Source organism: Lagopus leucura, unplaced genomic scaffold (assembly GCF_019238085.1).
Source record: "Lagopus leucura isolate 7727_CA_CO unplaced genomic scaffold, USGS_WTPT01 Super-Scaffold_73, whole genome shotgun sequence".
NCBI classification, from domain to species: Eukaryota; Metazoa; Chordata; class Aves; order Galliformes; family Phasianidae; genus Lagopus; species Lagopus leucura.
The window spans coordinates 35,823,966-35,844,963 of NW_024962252.1; the positions used below are offsets into that span (position 1 = coordinate 35,823,966).

At 35.0% G+C, this 20,998-nt stretch overlaps 1 protein-coding gene across 2 annotated transcripts in view; it reads right to left on the bottom strand.

Moving 5' to 3' along the window:
* Positions 1-20,998, bottom strand: part of ATG5 (autophagy related 5) — a 70,829-nt gene that overhangs the window by 24,783 nt on the left and 25,048 nt on the right. For both annotated transcript variants that reach the window (XR_006183034.1, XM_042894956.1), the window contains exons 6-7: positions 17,365-17,459; positions 1,121-1,238 (exon numbers count right to left, since the gene is read on the bottom strand). Coding sequence is in view for 1 of the 2 variants with exons in the window: in XM_042894956.1 (XP_042750890.1) it covers positions 1,121-1,238; positions 17,365-17,459 (213 nt within the window). In the remaining variant the exon portion in view is untranslated. The remainder of the gene's footprint in view (positions 1-1,120; positions 1,239-17,364; positions 17,460-20,998) is intronic.

A 20,998-nucleotide genomic window follows, 5' to 3' on the forward strand; every position in this document is an offset into this window, starting at 1 on the left:
CCTAAAATCATGCTCTGAAATTTAGAACTGCTTTAACAAAAAGTGGCACAAGACTAGCAATATGCCACATTTTTCTTATCTTTTGTTCTTTTCGGAAATGATTGCTCACATGTGTTAACAAGTGTGAAAAAGGAGTTAAAAACAGTTTGATGTCAGACAATTTCTAAGGTCAACGTATTTCTTAATCAAATCCATGACATTTCATAAATTTTTACACTGATTTCAAGTTTATTGTTCTACTGTAAAAAGATGCTAATACTGCACCAGTAAATTGTGTCACAATCTTTTCTAAACTATCATGAATTTGTCAAAATTGATTATGATTTATTGACTAAAAAAAACCCCAAACAACAATCATCTCCTTTGCATGGACTGATAAGAGACAACAGTAAGAACAAGATGGAAAACATTTCACATTAGACAATTTTGATGTCACTTTGCAGAGTACATAACTTCCACATTTACCCCATCTAAAAGTAAATCAGAGTTCCAACAGTTGTAATCTCTGGGCTAATACAGAATCCAAAAATGTTTATAAGTGCTAATTAACAAATGCTATTGCATGAAATTATATGATGCCACACAATATAACTGGTATCCAGTCACACAAGAATTATTAGTAACCATGCATAAATCTCTTATTTTCTGGTGTGCTTTTAAAGGTCAGATTTCAACAGGAAAAAAGCCTTAAATTATAATCCATTTTGGAGTTTGATGTATGAAAATGTAATACAAAATTGAACAAACTTAAAACTTCTGTTGATTTTACTTGAAGAATATTTCTTAAAATTGCAGAAGATAAAATATGAATGCTTTTATTAAGAGCAGCATGATGGCAAAGGCATAGGTGAGATTTAAATTAAAATTTCCTGGGACAAATTTTTCAGGAGTGCCAAAGGATGCACTTTTATCCTCTCCAAACACTGCAGGTGATGTATAGTGGGCACTGTAATTGGCCAAGGAAGAGTGAAATCTTCCACTCTGATACTGAAACAGAATTCTGCCTCCAAAGAAATCCCCATTAAAATAATTTATTTTGTATTTTGCTTATTATTTTCATACAGTACATAAATACATAATGATCCATAATTTTATGAGATAAAAGTTATTTTTACAGTACCTTCAGGGGTGATAGCACTAGGACACACATCTTTTAGAAGATCTCCCAGAGTGTGCAATTGTCCTCCAGAAGCAATTGGTCGAAACAGCTTTTGTATAAAAGGTCTCTCTGTTGTTGCCTGTTTTAATAACAAAATTAGCAAAAACAACAATTTAAAGACCATGCAAATATATGGTGACACTATCTAAGACAGGGATAAGACAGAATTGAATAGAGGCTGCAGAAGACGCAATGCCTGACTTTTTTCTTCTTGTATTTCATTTGTGATGAAGTGCAGGGGAATTGGTTTGTTAACAACTGTAAATACATTAACACTCAAAACTGTGAAACTCATTTATACACAGTATCATGGAAATGTAAAAGTGTTAATTTTTTTTTTAACTTCATCATTTCTGTTTTGGGAGTAGAATCTGCTTGAGCACAGAAGTAATCTTCTTTTAAGTAAATAAGCAGTGAGCACAAACTTAAAGAGATCAGCATATTTGCCAAGTCAAATCAGTACTGCAATAAATATCCAGTACCTTCCTGCAATTTCCTTTTAGAAATACATTAAGCACCTTAAATAGCAAACAAGTACCTTTACAGCTCAAAAGAAGTCATTTCTTTATACCGCATTTGTTCAAAAATTATAGCTGTTTCAGCCCCAAGAAACAGAACAGATGTAGCCGGCGTCCCAGGTGACTGGGCTCCCGTAAGCTGTACTTCCATCACATACCATCAGGAAGGGAAAGAACAATGCCAACCAGCGTCTCCTTCCAAATTTAGTTTCCTATCAATCAAAAAAAGTTGTTCCTGCCCAAAAATGATTACTTATATATAAACAAATCACAAACTCAACATAAAAGAATACTTTTTTAAAAAAATACCATGAGATAAAAGATACCAAATGAGACCAAAGATACTTCTTGCTAATAGTCTCCATAAATGGAGAAATGCTTTTTTCCCAGTTTTCCTTATCAACACTGATCAGATGCAGAGTCAATTCTCTGTTCTCCAGGTAGCAAAGTGCGGATATAAACAGCACTAATGAAATGTCAGGACATTTGAAAAATGATGGCAGGCACATAGCCAACAGGATTCACCTCAGACAGATACATACTCAAGAAATGAATCTCTCACACGTCGTATTCACAGCATCACAGGATGCCTGAGACTGGTGGGACCTCTGGATCCCAAAGCTCCTGCACAGACACTCAGTGCAGGGGGCCTGGGCCCACATCCAGAAACACTGAAGTGTACCTCCAAAAAATTAGAAAAAACAACAACAACAAAACACTAAGACATTATTGTCAAAACTATTTTCTATCATTTCCAATTAAAAAAAATATATTTACAGAAGTCTAATCACAACTCCCAAGTGCCTACCATCTGAAGTAACACACGTGGAAATAAGTACAAGAAGGCGGCACCAAGTGAAGCGGTTACAATCTGTAGACTTTTGAGCTAAGAGTTTCCCAGGTGCTTATTCCTTTTCCTTATTCTTTAACATCTTTTTCCTAGTTATAATAATCTAATGCTGTATTACAACATGAGGGGAAAGTCCAAAAGGTACTTTCCAACAGGTCTCACACATAGTTGCTGACTGCTGCAAAGCAATGCCCACAGCAGTCATCACAAAACATTACAGAAAATGAATTCAATTTCATATTTTAAGCATTGACCAATATAGATGCAGTAATGTAAATAAAAACCAGTGGTTTTCATCAATATTAAAATGATAGAAGTAACAGCATGTTAATTGTTTAAACAAAGACTACAGCTCACACATAATTCTACAGGAAGAATATTTCCCTATCATGTTTATACTTCTTCCCTGCAACACAGCAGATGCTTTGTGTGTTCAAAGAGTCAAAAGAAAAGTCCCATCCTACAATCTAAAGTGTTCATAGGATAAATTTTCAAAGTACCTTAGTCATATAACAGCATAAGACATCTTAGGAATAAAAATCTGTCTCCTCCTTTGAAGTGTAGTAGCTAGTAATACAAACTGAACACGTCTACAGCTTTCTACTACTCCCATATTTACTGCAACAACATATGAAAAAACAGTCAACACGAGCAAGTTCTTACATAAGGTAACGTTTTGTCCAATATCTGTTTAATCCATCATGCAAAACAGTGCTATCTGTGATCTAACCCACAGACATCACTGCCTAACTGTCAACAATTTGAACTTACATCAGGTGTAAAGCATGTATTTGTACACTACTCATTGTTTCTTTTCCTACTATCACTTTCATAACTTCGACAGAATACAGCACTTACTGTATTTCACAGCATAGCACCAATGTATCAGTGAGCTTTTCAAAAGATGCTGGATGCATTTGCAGGTTACTACAGTTGAGCAGATCAGTAAGTGCTAATGATCTAGAAGGGAAATACCCTCAAGTATATTAAGATAAATTACCTGCTCCAAAATTTTGGGTGTATTTTACACTGATCATGTCCATAATTCAGTAACTTTTTTTTTGTTGTTTTTTGTTTGTTTTATTAAAGCAAATATTCAATTTTGATAGCCTTCTAGGAAACTGGAATTACTGCAACTGAAAATCTTCTACACTGCCTACACAGCACCACATACCTTGTGCTTTACACACAGAACAGTGTTCTTTGTTGTTGTTCTAAGGAAAGTGACAGAGAAAAGAAATGACACTACATTGAGAAATTACTTGTTTGGGTACACTGGCATTGAGAAGAGTTATTGGAGAGGTAAAGTCTTAAGACGACCGTTAAGGCAGCTTGAAGCATCAGAAGATCAGAGGCAAGCTATATAGTTACATACTGTGTTAGCAATTACAACTTTCTTCATCATCTTCCTGCCAAAAAGAGTATTCAGCATGCCTGGTCCCTTTCAGAACTGACAGAACATCAAACACTGCATGAAATCCACAATTTAATTAGACATTTTATGCAGGATGCATCTTACAATGAAAAACTTAACTCATGAACTGCTGGATTCTAATCCTGGAAAAATCACTGTTACCATTATTTCCAATCAAAGGAAGGGATTTTGACTTTCTGAGTGAACAGTCTGATGCTACTCTAACTGTATTCAAACAAATAAAAGCTGCCACACTTGTTGAATGCGCTTAATGAAAGATTTCCTCTTAATTCCCATATGTGCATAAACTGACAGCCTAAAATCATAAGCTTTGACATTCCTACATGCTCTGTAGTTTCAGAAAGTTGCCAAGTTCATAGTCTACACTGCTTTGTAATGAACCACTTTCCACTAAAAAAAACACCAACCAAGACTACAAAATCACAGAATCACAGAATGGCCAAGGTTGGAAGGGACCTCAAGGATCACGAATCTCCAACCCCCCTAGATTAGATAGCCTACCACTTTGTTTAAACCAGTTTAAACTCAACCAAGGAGGTTTAAAAGTATTAGTAAGAATTTGTACAGTGATTCAAGTTACTTAATGCATATGGAAAACACAGGAACATTTACTACTCCCTGAAAATAAAACAGTGTTATATATTTTATATTTAAATTGATTCTTGACTGAAAAGTATGTTCTAAGATGTCTTCTGCTTTGTATAAATGTTTTCAATTACAAATCTTAGTAGTGAATAAGTGACTAATTGAAAAAATGGTAAATTACTGCAGTCACAGAGCTGTGCCTGTCTAGAAGCACAATGCTGCCAAGCCATAATATCACAAAAACTATTCTTTCACTGCTGTTGACACTGTTTTTCTGCAATATTTTGGCATCTTAACTTCTTTTTGCCTCACATTAGACCAGAATGACTGATTCCATCACTGTGAAAAAGGCACAAGGCATTTTTATTTATTTAAAATAAGTAAACAATAACTCCACTCGCTAGACACGCATAATATCAGACTGAAAGATTAAGCGGAAATGACAGCTAGGATAACAAATCACCAATAACTTCAGGTAAGAACTTGTGTCAGAAATAAATATTTGCATGTGTAAAGAAGCAAGTTCTGAATTTTAATAATGTTATCTGTAGTTGCTTCAACAGCTGTGCATTTTTTATTCTTATTCAGAAACAAGTTACATATTAAGAGAGATTACCTAACTCTTAGGTTCATTTCATATATCCTGTTACCTGCAGAATGTGGCCAATAAAAACAGACTGGCTCTTGGAAATAAGCAATAAAATAAGTACTAAAAGTACTATAATGGAGCACTTTTTATGCATGTAAACATCTAATATTCCATAGCCAGAACAAGCCAGTAAGTCAGTCTGCGCAACAAACAGCACCTCAGGTAGGAAGGAGTACATGTGAACTGCAGGGTAAACATTGTCTACCATCTGCAAAATGCAAACAGGTGAGTATACAGAAAACAAGTCTCAGAGCAGATTTAGTCCAACTCGTGATTATTATTCTGCATTACTGGGATGCCTACAGGCCACAAAAGCTAGTGATTACAACAGAAAACAACAACGCATTATAAACAAAATTGCTTGTGCACCTAGGCCTCTAATTCTTAACCCCACTATTCAGTGTTACTATTCTATTTTCAAACTCCAGTTATGCTTCTTCCTAATAAATAAAAGGAAATCCAAAAAACAACCATTTGGTTTTGCAATAACCAGTGCAACTCAAATAAATTTAATCATTCTTATAATTTAAATGCTGCTAAATATTTCTGCAGAACTTGTCAATAGCTAGAGCAGTCTCTTTTTGTACTTTCCTACATACTTCTTGTTGACACATTTTAACATTTTGAACCATTAATTTATACTCCATCTATCATTAAAGACAATTAGTGTGATACTCATTCGGATTTCCATAAATACCTCTGTTATTTAAATAACTCAAAGCAATTTATCAGCTACAAGCAGAATACAAGATTGTTTAAGTGAAAACTGATACAAATTGATCTCTAAAACAGTGAGAGGGAGACTTTCCATTGAATTAAAGTGTGATCACAAAGATTTCCAAAGGAGGAAATTTTAGACACTATAAATGCAATCCTCTGTTACAAACCAGTTCAACTGACTTCTCTCTGTTCCTTCCTGATTCTGTATGAGTTCCTAATCTGCCCACACACAAATTGTCCCAAGCAAAGCTGTTCTATCACATTTGTCCAGAGCTTTATGATGAAACAATACTAGTGTGAAAAACAACAGACTTCCAGATGAACACAGGCTTAAGTTTGTAGCTTTCTTTTCAGCTTAGACTGTGAGAAGGCCCCAAGGCAACTATTTTGCACTTGTTTATGACATTCAAGATTATGCAACACTCCATATGAACACCTAAAGGGTACATCTGCAAATTGCTACTCTGATGGCAGACACAAAAAGGAGGAAACTTAAATGCTGATAAAATTTATTCTACAACAGGGCTGAAACAAGACATTTCTACAAGCCTGTTCCACTTGCAAAATAATGGGAAAACAACTTCTAATTTACATCTGTAGCTGAGGCTGTCCCTGCCATTGAAGGGCACAGAATTTCACGCTACGAGGCATTTTCTGGAAACAAAGTGGGAACTTTCAAGAAACTCTATGCTCAACCAGGATTGAATCAAAATTTATTAGACTTACCTCTTGTATTTATTTAAAATAGCTTTAATCATTTATAATAATTTCCCTAAAAGCACTTGTTATATTGTTGCTAGCACATATAATTTATCCTTGCCAATTTCTTTGATAGAATGGATATATCATTCTCTTAGAAACCATACTAGAGCAGTTCTCTCAGTTAATACACAAAATGATTATGCAGAAAAGTAAAATGAATAAATAAAAATCAAGACCTACCGCAAGCAGTCAATGACGATATGGAAGATAACTGGTTAAAGTTATACTCAAAAAGAATAATACACTCAGTAAGTACAGAGCTGCATCAGGCGAGGGTCAGGTTGGGTGTTAGGAAAAGGTTCTTCACCAGAAGGTGGATGGGCACTAGCACAGAATCCCCAGGGCAGTGGCTGTATTCCAAAGCTGCCAAAGCTCAAGAAGTGTTTGGACAATGCTCTCAAACATATAATTTGATTTTTGGGTTGTCTTTTATGGAGCCAGGAGTTGGACTGGATGCTTCTTAGTGCCTTTCAAGTCAGGAGATGATTCTGTGTGTGTATACACACACACACACACACACATGCATGCTTACATATATATAATATATGTGTGTGTGTGTGTGTGTCTGTGTGTCTGTGTGTCTGTGTACACAGCAAGTTGCCCCTTGATTTTCAGCTCAACAATCTAAAGTACCCACGGTGGGGAGGGAAGGAAATGAACTATGAAGATCTACTGTTTTATCTGCTTGAAGTTTATCATCTTTCATTTGAACTTGTATTATGTAAGGCTGTAAATACAGCAATGTGATTTATTTTTCTACTGTAATAATTCTTTCCAACCTCTCTTCAACATTCCAAGCTATGCAGGACTTCTCCTGTTTTGCTGTACACCTTTGACAACTTTTCTATTTCACTCTAAGTTATTAGGACATGAACAACATTCCAAAAAAAAATCTCTCTCAAGCATTTCTTTAAGCAGCCTGAGGAAAAAGTGAACTACAACTAGTAGTTCTCTTTATTAATCTCTTCATTACGGTGATAATATTTTTTTCCTGTGAGTCTGTCTCATACTGCTTCAAAATATTGCACTGCTGACCTGCAAAGTCACATCACAGTTCCAAGTGCAACACATACCACATTACAAATAGAGCTAATTGGTGATCTCTGAATGGAAGAGCTAAGTAATTTGTTTTTACGTCTAATATTCAACAAAAAAAAAAAAGGTAAAATGAAAAGGAGTGTGAGCATGCTCAGTGTGCACCTATCTAGAATTACCAGAAATACTGACTGACATGAAGCGATGGGAGTAGCAGGACTAGCTCTGAAGTCAATACATAGAATAAATCAAATGATCTGTCTTCCCCAATACCCTATTAAAAATTATATATTTTCAGTAGCTGCAGAAACTACAGTATATACCTGAGCATGGCCCCAAGATTTCGTGTGAAACTATGAAAATAACTTAGTTTATAAAAAGAATATTGAATAGCATGTAAGATATACAAACTTGCTCTGTGAGTCAATGTTTTCAGTTACAGACGTGTGTACCCATACTAACCCAAACTGATTTTCTTACCTTTCCATAATTTAAATGATCAAGAAAATATAATGTCATAATTAATACTTACATCAAAATTAATTAGTATCTTAGCTGAGGGTATAGTTAAAATGAAGCCACAACTAGAAGCATAAACACATCTGGAATGAAGTTAAAATTTTACATAGTTGGGCTTATTGCAGTTATTTCTAGAAAACAATATTAAACAATTCTAGGTAACAAATAGTTAAAGACTATTCCCCAAATAACATATGGGCAACCGCTCATACCTTCCTTGAAGTCTTTCATTGAACAGAGCACACTCTATGAAGCAACTGCAGTTCTAGCCTAACTTCCTACATAATTAAGAATAATTTACCTTTATTACAAACCTACAGAGAAATATGGCAGCTATTTAGGTTAGTTTCCCCACGCACACTTTTTGAGGTTCTTTACTTGCTCATCTTCTCAAGAGATGAAAGAATCATTTAAAATGCCTCCCTTTATCATATTATTTAAATTGGCAATGAGCTTCCTTACAATCTTTTAGGAAAAAAAAAAAAGTGTAATAGCAACAAAAACAGTTATTACAATCATAAAAACCATGTGAAAGCTAAACTTATTTCAAATGTTTGACAAATCTGAAAAATATACATCTAGTTAAAAAATATCTTTTACCAAAGCCAAGTGATTCAAAATGTAATAAATTTGCTTAATTCTAACACTTCAGGACATAAAACATTGTTCCTACTTCTACAATGCCTTCTAAAAATGTATCATCCAGTTCATGTTGATTTTACGTCCATTTCAAGTATGTTCCTATCTCACTATGCAAGTAGACGCACAATTTGCTCAGCCATCCTCACGGCCTTTGTCTGGACTCCTTCCAAAAGTTCCGCATCTTGTTCACACAGGGGACTCCAGTACTTAACAAGTGGCTTCACCACAGCAGAAGTGAGCACTCTTCCTAATTCAGCCAAGAACACCCACCAGCATTCCTTGCTACAAGGGCCCATGGCTGAATTCCCTGCATTTTCTGAACTTACAAGTTACCTAGGGGGAACTTTAATCACTGTGTGGAGGAACTGAGAATCTTGTGAGATATTCTTTTCCCTCTGCTTTGTAAGTTCTCATTGTAGATAGACTCAAATCCACTTGCAGGGTGGCTGCAAACTGGGTAAATTAAGAAAGGCCACAACAGAACTACGTTTTAAAACTTTCTGAGCAAGTCTGCAGATAGTTGATGAATTCCAGTGCTGATGAAAAACATGGATTACTTTACAGTAGTTCTTCTGTGAAATTATTCCATGTCCACAGAAAATCTTCCTTCTGCAAATTGCCAAATTATCTACTGAAGAACGTAATTTACTCTTTCTTCTGCTCTCAATGAAAAACTTCATATTTTAAGGTTTCTTTGGGAAAGTCTGAACTCTTTGATGGTGGGCTGAAGATATATACCTGTTGTTTAAGGTGTGTTAAAGAACACCATTCAAGTGCTCTTTTATATTGTTAGTGGCTTGAAGGAGCACAAGCAGGATCATTTGGAAAATGGTCCCAAAGCCTGTTGTTCAATGAAGGCTTAAACACCAAAGCCATGTTATTATGGTTTCTATAACATGGAATTAACGTAATAATTAACAAGTGTGAAATAGTTCCTGTAAGTCTGCAAGATGCCTCCTAACACTGCAGAGGCTAAAGGAGACTCCCTAATCAATTCTTCCTTGTATACTGAGGCAAGATTCATAACAGTATCATTAAAAACACTATGTTGAAGTGGCCAACCCTCTTGGTTTTTCCTGAACAAATGATGAACTCTCCTTAAGGACTCTTCCTAATTAAGCATTAAAATATACAGCCCACAATACACCAAAATATGCAGCAGAGCTTCAGTCAGAGATGAATGCAGTTATGGGCCAGACTGGGACAACACAGCATGTTGAATATTGACCTGAGAAAACCCTAAGCATTTAGGAATGTTCAAAGGATTGTCCTACTCTTACAAGCAGCAACATAAAAAGAACCAGCTGTAAGAGCTGTGCAGTCTAGCCTCTGGTTTAAAAGCATCACTTGTAGATTCAATAAAACATAATAACAACTTAAGTTCTCATGAAAACACTGAGAACATATTCACTCACTCTACAGATTTCCACAGAAAAACCATTTCGCAAAGGGTGAAAGACAGAGATCAAGATCACTAAGCCACCTATCACTAGCAGAGTAGATGAAAAACCTTGAAAAACTCATCTAAAGACTAATAGTAAATATATTCAACTAACTGAACCTTACCAGAAAGGACTAAAAACTTCTAGAACTAAAACAAAACATGCTGTAAACAAAAAACTTTTACCTATAGACAACAGTTTTGCTTCACAATGGTAAAAAAAAAAAAAAAAAAAAAAAAAATCAAACTGCTTTGTTTTATAGGTGTTTTATTAGATACCATCTGTGCTATAGCATTTCTGACAGAGAAAGAATACATCTGTCATACTGAAAACTATGCAGAATGTGTTGTAAGAAAAAAGGAACAAAGGTTTGAAAAATTATGTTCATCCAGCTGCTTAGCAAAAATGGTCTGAGGAAAGAAGATAGTTTGGGGCACTGAAATCAAGAGACAGAATATCCTAAATATCTTTTTTTTCTTTCTTTTTTAAGACCAATTGGAACAAACAACATCCAAAGCAAATGTGCTGTTACACTCTATGGGTCATTTTTAGCAAGAGTGTGTATATATACAATCAGAAGTTCCAATACCAGTTCCATGCAAAATGTTACAAGATGCATAACAAACACAGTTGAACTCCATCCTGGCTGTAGCTTTCTCCCTCAAATGATCTATAAAATTTGTTTGTAGAGATCTACATTCTCTAAACAACTGAATTAGCAGTATTTAACCTTAAATAAATTGCACAGCTCCTAGAAGAAGAAAAAAGTCAACATTCAAGAGTGATTTCATACATAAAAGCCAAGCAGGCAGCAGTCAGTAAGGTCAAATAGTAACAAAACACAAACAGTACATGCAGTTCCAAGAGATGGTTTTGTTGAGTGCTGGCAAGACAGACGCCTACAACATAAGCATATGCTCAAAGTACTAAATTTCCTGTCCAGAAGAGAATTCATATTTGCAATTAATAAGGTATCTGATTCATCAGTAACAAAAAATTAATAGCGCTTTTCACACTTGCAGTACTGTGGTTTGCATACACAAAACTAAGCCTTAATAAAAGTAAGCAACTGAGTATTGACTAGCTATGAAGAAAACAACCTTAGATATGGATTTACATCCAAAAAAGTAAATGTCATGTCATTTGCTTTGAAGTGCTGAATTTTACAGTAAATTATATGATACTATTATTCTATTTACATATTAAAACCAGTAATTCTTCTGAATTTTCCGCAATTAGGATCAGCTAAAAGAAACTTATGATTATGGGTAGCAAAACCACGAACATTTATGCTTGTTAATTCATAATGTATTCATATGGAATGGTGCCACACCCTAGTTCCTCATAGGCTTATTTCATTCCACACTTACCTGTGTACAACTTACTTTCAGAGTTCAGGAAAGTGCAAACAAATATGGGCACTTTCTAAACAAGTGAACACTTTCTGTATTTACTGATCCTCAGTTTTGTGCAGAAGTTAACCCATTTTGTTTACATTTTTCTTTTTCCCCTGGCTATTCCTTGGCAGCACGAGAGAAAAATCAAAAGAATAAGGCTACAGACTGCAAGATTCAGGGAGCTGATTGTTTAAGTGCGTAAAGCGGCAAATAACTTTGCATTGACAGAAGCAAGTGAAACAGAAGATGAACAGATTTAATTATCAGAAAAAACACAGTAATACAACAAAAACAATTGCATTTAAATGGTAGAATCCAACAGTAAATCTAAACGCACCTAATTCAATTGAATTATGGCTTCATTTAATGCCATCATTGCAACCTCTCAACACATTCACCTTTAAGAGCTAACATTCAAAGTTAAGGTGAACAATGCAACTTTTTTTTTTTTAATTGCATACATCATTGCAAGTTCAGGATGATACATAAATATACAAGCAACTCTTTTACTAAAACAATTTAGGGAAATAGAGCCACAGCAATTCAAATCTCTTTGTTTGAATTTGAATCTGTAACACGATCATTTACATTAACTTCTTTATATACAAATTCATTATCGTAAGTCTACTTGGCGAAAACATGACAAATTAAGTACTCTGCAAAAACAGCTTACAAAGTAACCTATCAATTTGTGATTAAGGAGCACATAAGATATTTGGAAAGATGATCACATTTTCAAATCAGGAATAGACAATCTTTTTCCCCATCAAAAATGCTAATTATTTCATCACTACTTAAAATGTGATTTACATTCTGCTTACAAAAAATAAGTTGATATAATTATTTAAAAGTGAACTTATTAACTGCTGGCAGGCTGCTGATTTTCAATACACTCAGATTATTCCAGGACCTAAGAGTATCTGATAAAGGACTTAGAATTAAATATTGTCCAATTTTCCCCAACAGACAGAATACAGCAAATCCCTAAATAGCCTTGAACCAGTTATACACTTCAGAAACTGAAGAAGCTATTTTTCATACAAGCCAATACTATATTATTTTTATGCAAAGTATGTCTACATTCAACTGAGAAGTAATATTATAGCTCCTACTGACAAACCCAAGGTAATTTAAAACTATCTAGCATGGTAACAATTCAACCATGGCTCAGAGAAAATACCCAAATGGAGGTTTTATAGCCTCCTCTCTTCTGCATTTCCCTCCTACATCTTATGCAACTTCTACAACAGCTTTGAACTAGTTAGATTGACAGCTTTACAGACAGCTCAGGCATATTTACATAAACTTTAGTTACCATCTGACAGCAAATATAATCTCAGAATTTTTCTTCTACTCTGAGTACAGCCCTCATTGCTGCATAGATTCTTAAAGACACAAGGCTGATCTTGCACATAGGTTCCATAAAGTCTCTTCACAGTAAACAAATTTGCATAGTAAGTTATGAATCTTCCTGCTCATGCAGAATTTTCCACAGAACTTTCCTTTCCTGAGGCTCTATGAAGCATATTTGCCCAAATCTTAAAAACTTTCTCATTCACAGAGCTTTCATTTTTGAAGTAATTTAAAACTGGTGAAAATATGCTGCTCTTTCTTTGATGTTGAACTACCAGCTATTAGTATAGCCATTCTGTGTACTCAATTGCTGATTAACCAGCAATGTTTTCTCCTTTCCAGCACAGAAATTCAGTCAAATCAATGACCATTTCACATTATTTTGTTATCTACACAATCTCTGCAAAAGAAAAATTTTGAAGAAATAAATCAGCCTATTACCAGTGAGTTGTTTACAAAAAGACCACTTACGCATTAAAAGATATAAAGGTAGATATGGTATTACATAGAAACATATTCAAGGGCATTTTGCGTAAGTCAACAAAACCGGCTATGTTGTGTTGCCCTCTTCAGGTCAGTAGCAGTCATGGTTTTAGTCCTGCTTGACTAGATATTGAACAATCTTACTACAAAAGGCAAAACTGCCAATCTGTAGTTTCAAGTAGCAGTTAAGTCTATTCTACCTAAACTTGAAGTATTATTTCTACAGGGTTTTCAATCAAAACACTTCACAGATTGTCTCTACTTTGCCTGACCTTCAATACCAATCTTGAAGATTTTCAAAGTATCAGCTGGTGTTTAAAAAGACTACAAAACAAATTCAGTACTGGTAAGCAAGTTTAAAGAGCTCCACTGGTGTGCTTCACGAAGTAAAATGAAGCTACGCAACTCACTGTTAATGGACACATAGGTCAGAAAGTCAGAAAGCTTTACAGAGGTGGAAGGCAATGTAAAACTTAGAAACTGGACAATCTATTACCTAAATATTAATTAAATCTAAAATGTATTTAGACATCTCAAAGCCACACCTTTGACGAAAAGCAAAGCGCTCAATTAAACTTGTATTTTACAAAGTATGGTGAATTCCAAGCACCTTACTAAAGCAAATACACACTGTAACAATTTGTAACTGGGAAGTCTAATCATGACATCAAGATTCTTAGGACAGACTACCGAGGGAAGGAGGGCGAGAGATGGGCAGGAAGCAACATGCAGAGCAACCAAAAACAAGTGGGTGAGAATGACCTGGTGAGAGTGCAGGCAAGTTGGCGTGACTCTCTGATATCAAAACTCCAGGATGAGTACAGACTAGGTGCACAACAACAACAACAACGAGACTGTGTTCCCATCTGCAGTGCCAGACAGCATGCAGTGGTTTACCAGGGCAGCCTATCAGCACCTAACTGAAAGGCACCACTTCAGTGCCTGGAGCCAGAGGTCCTATTGCAGATCGAAGGAAACTTCTTGTCAATTATCAGCCTCACAACTGTCCAATTGTAAAATGCAAAACCCACTAATCTTAAACATGGGGACTATGACCTCAAGACAAACTAGCTACAGTACCATACCAGAAAAGCAGCACTCTTGATGCATGATACGCTCACAGCACTGTGATTATTTTCTCTCTTCAAATGAAAAAGGCATTCTATTCCAAAGTATTATCAGAGAAAAAGTTTTATGCAATTGACATGTGAAGGCAGTAGCTTATATCTCTGAAGAAATGATGTGGGGCATATTTATTTTTGAAACATCTAAGTAAAAGTGACACCAAAAAATAGTCACTGCTTTTAAACTAACTCTGCTAGAAAAAGTTTCCACGTATGTGAAAGCTGCAACTGTACAAGTTCCTCAAGACACTTCAGACTATGACAGTTGCAATAAAAATTGCCAAATCTCTTAGCTAACTTAAAATTGCATTAGTGACATGTAATCTTATTCTTCATCTTCTGTGGTAGATGCTAGGATTCCAGTCCAATCTTAGCTGCTGCTCTTAAAAGAATTAGTGCTGGACAAAGGCTTAAAATTATCTGTGGTTAGTTTAGTTCTGACTTACTCAAGTACTATGTTAGTATTTTTGCCATCTTTCTCCCCTACGCACCATCATATTTGGATACCACAAGAGGTATGATTCATATTATTCTTTAGAAATGCTTTTTAATAGATAAGCTTTACAAATGAGACAGCATTTGAGTTTTGAAGATATACTTTCCAATGAAGTTCTCATATCAGATCTTTATTGCATTTCTTTGTCTGCATTTTTAGGAGTCATAAAGACTGTTTTTTCTTAGCTACCATCAACTAAGCACTTCTCTGAAGGAAAACAAACTCATATATAGCCAAAAAGAACTCATCAATCGCTACTCCCTACGCAGTTCCCTTCATAGAATTTTCCTCTATTTTGGGGGGGATAATGGAAGGTAGGGAGAATAAGAGGAGGAATTCTTCCTATTGAAGGCAATGTCTAGTAAATTCCTGTAATCCAACTGCACAGGTTTATTTAATCAACAGAGCTGTTGTATAAGAATACGCAAGGGATGAATGACTTTAATACAAATTTAATACAAACCCAGACTAACTGTCAGATATTTATGTAGGAATATGAAAATTACCAACTAGAATGCAAAGCTGACTTTTCCTAATAAGAGAATGTGAATGCTGTTGGGATTGAGGTTAAATAGATTTCAAAAATACCTCTGATTAATTTATTTCAGTATATGCAAATCTGTCACTGAGTACAACAAATTTATGATGAAATTATAGAAATTAACTTCCTGTTTGGAATCAAATTATCATCTCATCTTTCATGCTTTCTGAAAATTCCTCTAAATACCACCTTTATAATGAGCAGTTGTCAGTGCACAAAGCAACAAGACAAATAAAAAAAGCTAGGAACACCTGCAGCCACCTTTTAAGAAAGAGGAACATTACTGAAAATACTTAGAAATGTTAAGAACGTCAGCACTGAAAGTAATATACAGCAACTTTCTCAAAAGCTGTCTCAGCATCACCTTTATTTATGTTTGGTCTTCTACTCTTAATCAGATATTTGGGGTTTAAACTATTATCAAGTACAGATTTCCAACTGAAAAAGCTAACATGAAGATAAGCACTACTGAGTAAAAGTATAAAAACAGAAAACAATTTTTGTCTTAAGAAAACTTTACTAGCACAAAATATCACAGGATATCAAAATTTCACTCAAGTTTTAAGTCCTCTATCTTATTCAAAAAACAAAATTTTCACTTGATGTATCCATGCATGTGCTGTGTTTTTGTTTTGTTTTGCTTTTTACAGAAAACAAAACAAAAAACTATGAGAGAAAACAACAATTCAGTTGTCAAACAGAAATGCTGAGCAAAGTGCTTTTCCCGAGGCATACTTTTTGATACCTAGACTAACCTTGTCATCTGCCATGATATCTGACCAAAATAACTGATTTCCGTTCTCAACCTAAGGTTTCACTATGACAGTAAGTGTCTTGTATCTAACATTAAAAAATATTTCAGTCTCATAGCAACATTGATAGTCTTTTACAGATTTTAATTTACCATTTACCATACAAAGCAGTAATAGATAATTCACGAGATTTTTTTTTAATGTGCCAGGTGTAAAACAAATGTAAACAGCTGAAGATGCATCAAAGCCAGATCAGAGAAGAATTCTAATTGATAGGAGACTACATAGCTTTTAACCATGCTTAGTTCTGAAGTTTATCATGACCATAATGCTATGAAAACAAAGGGGACATAAAAAACCGAGAAGTATTCCTTGGAATCCTTATAAACAAAGTGCTGAGATTCTCTGATTCTATGAAAAACAGCACTGGAGTGTTAGAGATCAGAGAAAAAAAAATAATCAAAGATCGTTTGGTATTATAAAGTATATAATAGAAGAAAAAAGGTAAGAATTGGACACAAGATCTATGCCTCTAAATTTCTCTTTGTAACACCAGCAAAAAAAGAAGCCTACATGGTAGTTAAAGGAAAAAGTGTTGATTCTCAAGTGTTTCATTTAGCCATTTCAAAGCAGTTGCATCCAAAGTAGTCCCCATGTTCAGTTTTTACACATCAAACTACCATCTATACTAGCTTTAGCACATTCTCAAGTATTACTCATGGCACAGTGAATGGCAATTATCTATTAGAATAAACACAATCCAGCTTGTCTTTACTAATTCATACAAACTTTCACCTTAATGTTAGAAAAGGGAAAGTATAATTATGAAAAGCCAAGATAATGACATAGGACACCTTAGGTGAAGAGTTTGATAAAATTGGTTTTATTTTGTTATCTCCTACCTGATAAATTCTAAATGGGATGTACCGAAATCCACTATCTTCTGGAGGATACTCCATGAGTTTTCGATTTATAGCCCAAAATTGCTCAAATTTATCTGTGAAGGTAAAAGCAGATTTTGTTAATACTAGTAACATGCCTAATTCTTCAGCTATAAGAGATAAATAAGGCATGACCGGAACAGCATGCAAATGCAAACTTTTCTTACAGGAATTCAGTCTGTACAAATTTATTTTCCCCATATTTCTCTTTCCTATTTAGCCTCAAGCCAGAGAAAAGCCATCTGCATTTTCCTATGAAAATGGTGACATGATGACTTCTAGTAGGTCTCTCTTTCAGTTTAAGTCACATCACATCTCCCAGTGCTAGAGAAATAATGAGCCACTACCTCAATTAATAGTGTCTGCATCTACACTCTTGGCTAGTACTGGTCCACACTGCCTCCCAGTTTGTTAAAAATACCCACTTGTTCCTAACTATAGGTGAGCTATAGGTGCAAAGCATGGACTAACTAAAAAGAAGGCAAAAAATTCTCAGAGAGTTTACATTTGGATATGTAAGTATTAAAATAATCCCCAGTGATGCATGATCTAATCAGAAAGTATACTGACAGTTTCACAAGGCAGCTTGGAAATAAAATTTTGTTTGAAAAACATTTTTTTTTGTTACATTATCCATATAACTAGGTTTAGCAAAACAGTGATAGGCAGCACACCATTTTCATCCTGTTCAGACAATACAAGAACTGAATAGCATACTGTGCTTACAGTTTGTTAAGGTCAACACAGGTCTAAAGTAATAATTTTTCTTTTATTTATTTATTTATAACAGATTTAAATCAACTATTCAATTCAAGAAAACCAATAGAAAAATTAAGAGAAAGGAATATGAAGGGCTACGATGAATAAAGCTGCCACTAACCTCATGGAGAGGCAGCTTTAAAAAGAGAAGAGCAAGAGGTAATTTTCCTTATAGGCCCTAACATTTAAGGCACAAAACACAGTGGCTGGGTCTGCAGCAGGAAAATGGTATCACATTCTTTCCTCAGAGCAATGCTGAGTCTCAGAACGACGACAGAGAGAATACTGTTAGAGAATTCAACCACTGTGAGTCAAGGTCAAATTGAGAAATCTGCTCACTGATAAAAGCTTCCAGCTTCCAAAATTGTTGCTTCTACAGAAAACTAAAATAATGTGGGATTTGCTTCTCCTGAGCATACAGTACCAGACTTCTGTCAGTGCACTGAAGGATGCAGAGAATACACAGAGCAGAGCTCCTAAGTTGCTGTTTTTAGTGACTGAAGATGGCAAAGTTTCACAGAAACAGTAAAACTTCTGCCAGGTATTCCGTAGCAGCATTTCCTGATACTTATCTCAGAAAGAAATTCCACTCCCTTCTTTCCTGATTAGCAGCAAGCTCCTCTGGGCAAGTACTTGCCTGAGTTGCAAAGTGCCCAACAGCAAACCTGCTGGAGACTTCAGCTGTGACAACAATGACCCAGGAGCTGTCTGTGCCCAAGCAAACCTACAATTGGGAACCCCAGCCTACAGAGTCAGACATTTACTCATACAATGAGCAAAGAATAATAGCAGCCTTCTCATGAGCTCTGCTAGCTGGAAGGTACATAGCTCGCTTCAAAAGTGATGCCAGTAGAGCTTCACCCTCTCCTGTCCTACCATCAACACTTACATCTGATGTTGTGGGCCAATATAACAAAACAGGAGGCATTACTTTCGGAGTAGCCCTCAGACAAACGAGTCAGAGGTCTTAAGACACATATGCAGTGTAGGTAGAGTATTATCTAAAGACGTCCAAGATAAGGAATCTTCAACATTCTACTGCTGTCCTTCAAACAACCTTATATGGATACTGGATACTTTTTTTTTTTTTTTTTTAATTAAAGGAAGCTGATTTGTGTGTAAGAAAACTATCCCAAAATTTTAAAGAATGCAGGAAAAAGGTTATCCAGTCTGCACGTACACTAATACATACAACCTAGCAAGAGCTTTTATTAGCATCATGCACATTGGCTTAATGGCAGAATTCCAATTTATTTTAAAATAAGTGCAGTAGGAGAAAACTTCAAATTTAAAGCTTAAAAAAAAAAAAAGGCACCCAAACCTCCCCAAATTCTTTTGAAAATATGAGGAAAATATTTTACATAATTCTCCCAATTTTGTGTCAGTGCCTCCCATTTATATGAAACAGACATAAGCAAGCTATTAACAATACTACAAGAAATAACAACTTTTTAGAGCATTGACTAGATAGGACTTAAAGGCACAAAGCTACTGGGCAGAAGTTTAACAATCAAAACTGAATTTTCCTCAAGCCAGTAATTAAGGAAGAGTTCTGCACCAACCAGCGGAAGCACTTCACATGCACATCTCCCTCCCTCTAGAGAATGTTATGCAGGCTATTTAACATCTACGTTCCCAGGCAGTCAAAAACAATCACTTTTGTTTTCTGTATCTGTTTTAAAGGAAGTGCTTGACCAATATGTTAAAGTTTCTGTATTAGCAAAATCAGTACTTGCAAAAGATGAGACCTTCGTATCTGAAGAAGAGCATTCCAATTAATGGTAATAAAATTCAAACAGAAATATTACATTAGTGATAGCAGAAAAGTTTCAAACAACTACTAATCACATTACTTAAACAAGAGCTTTACATACGTTTGTTACAAGCAATAAACAAAACCCCTTTTTCTCTGGATTTTATGTCAATAATCAGAAAGTTAATAAGCAAACAATGGAAGAGAGATCCAGTTGAAAGAAATGGATCAGTTATCATTTATATTTATGAATATAGAAATTAGAAATGCAGCCAGTGCACATCTAAACACACAGACAGTCTTCAGTATAACAGATATGTGCTAAATCTACAAGAAGTTTTGAAAATGTCTATATATGTAGAAATAGTAAGAGGTAACAAATCCACAAGAACAATGTCGTCCATAGTCTCAGTACACAAAATTACTAACCAGCAAACTAATTAGTCAAGCAAGACACGATGCATTTGGTGTTCAAATATCTCATTAAAAATGTTAATGCTTTCAAAACTCCCTTTAAGATTGTTTAAGACAGGTAAAAAAAAAAAAAAAAACAACCAAAAAACAACAACAAACCACACTGAGAATTATGGCTTCTTCCATTAAGTAGGACTGGAAATCATTAAAGTCATTGAAACTAATCCAAATATATAATGGTTACATTAAAAAGCTGTTAATATCTCCAGTCATTGCTTAGAACACCAAACCTTTGTTGTTGTTAACAGGCAGTCATGTTTGTTTTTTTAATATTAAGCAGCTTTAATTAAGGATTAGTCCAGACTGAAATTTCCAAGGATAGACTTCTTTCTCAGGCTGAGACATATTCTCCAGACAACCAGAAAAATCAGTATTAATTCACATTAGTGTGTTACAGTCATTCCCTGAAACTCAAGTGTTGTCACACTTCACATGAACAACTTGAATATGGGTAATTATCACAGAATGATAAATTATATCTAGAGTAGCTTCCAATAAAACAGTAATCATTGCATATGGTCAAAATGAAGTTCTTAATGTAGAAGGATGATTAAAAAGAACCAAAAATCCTTTTAAACTTATCAGCACACAAATTACTATACTTAGGAA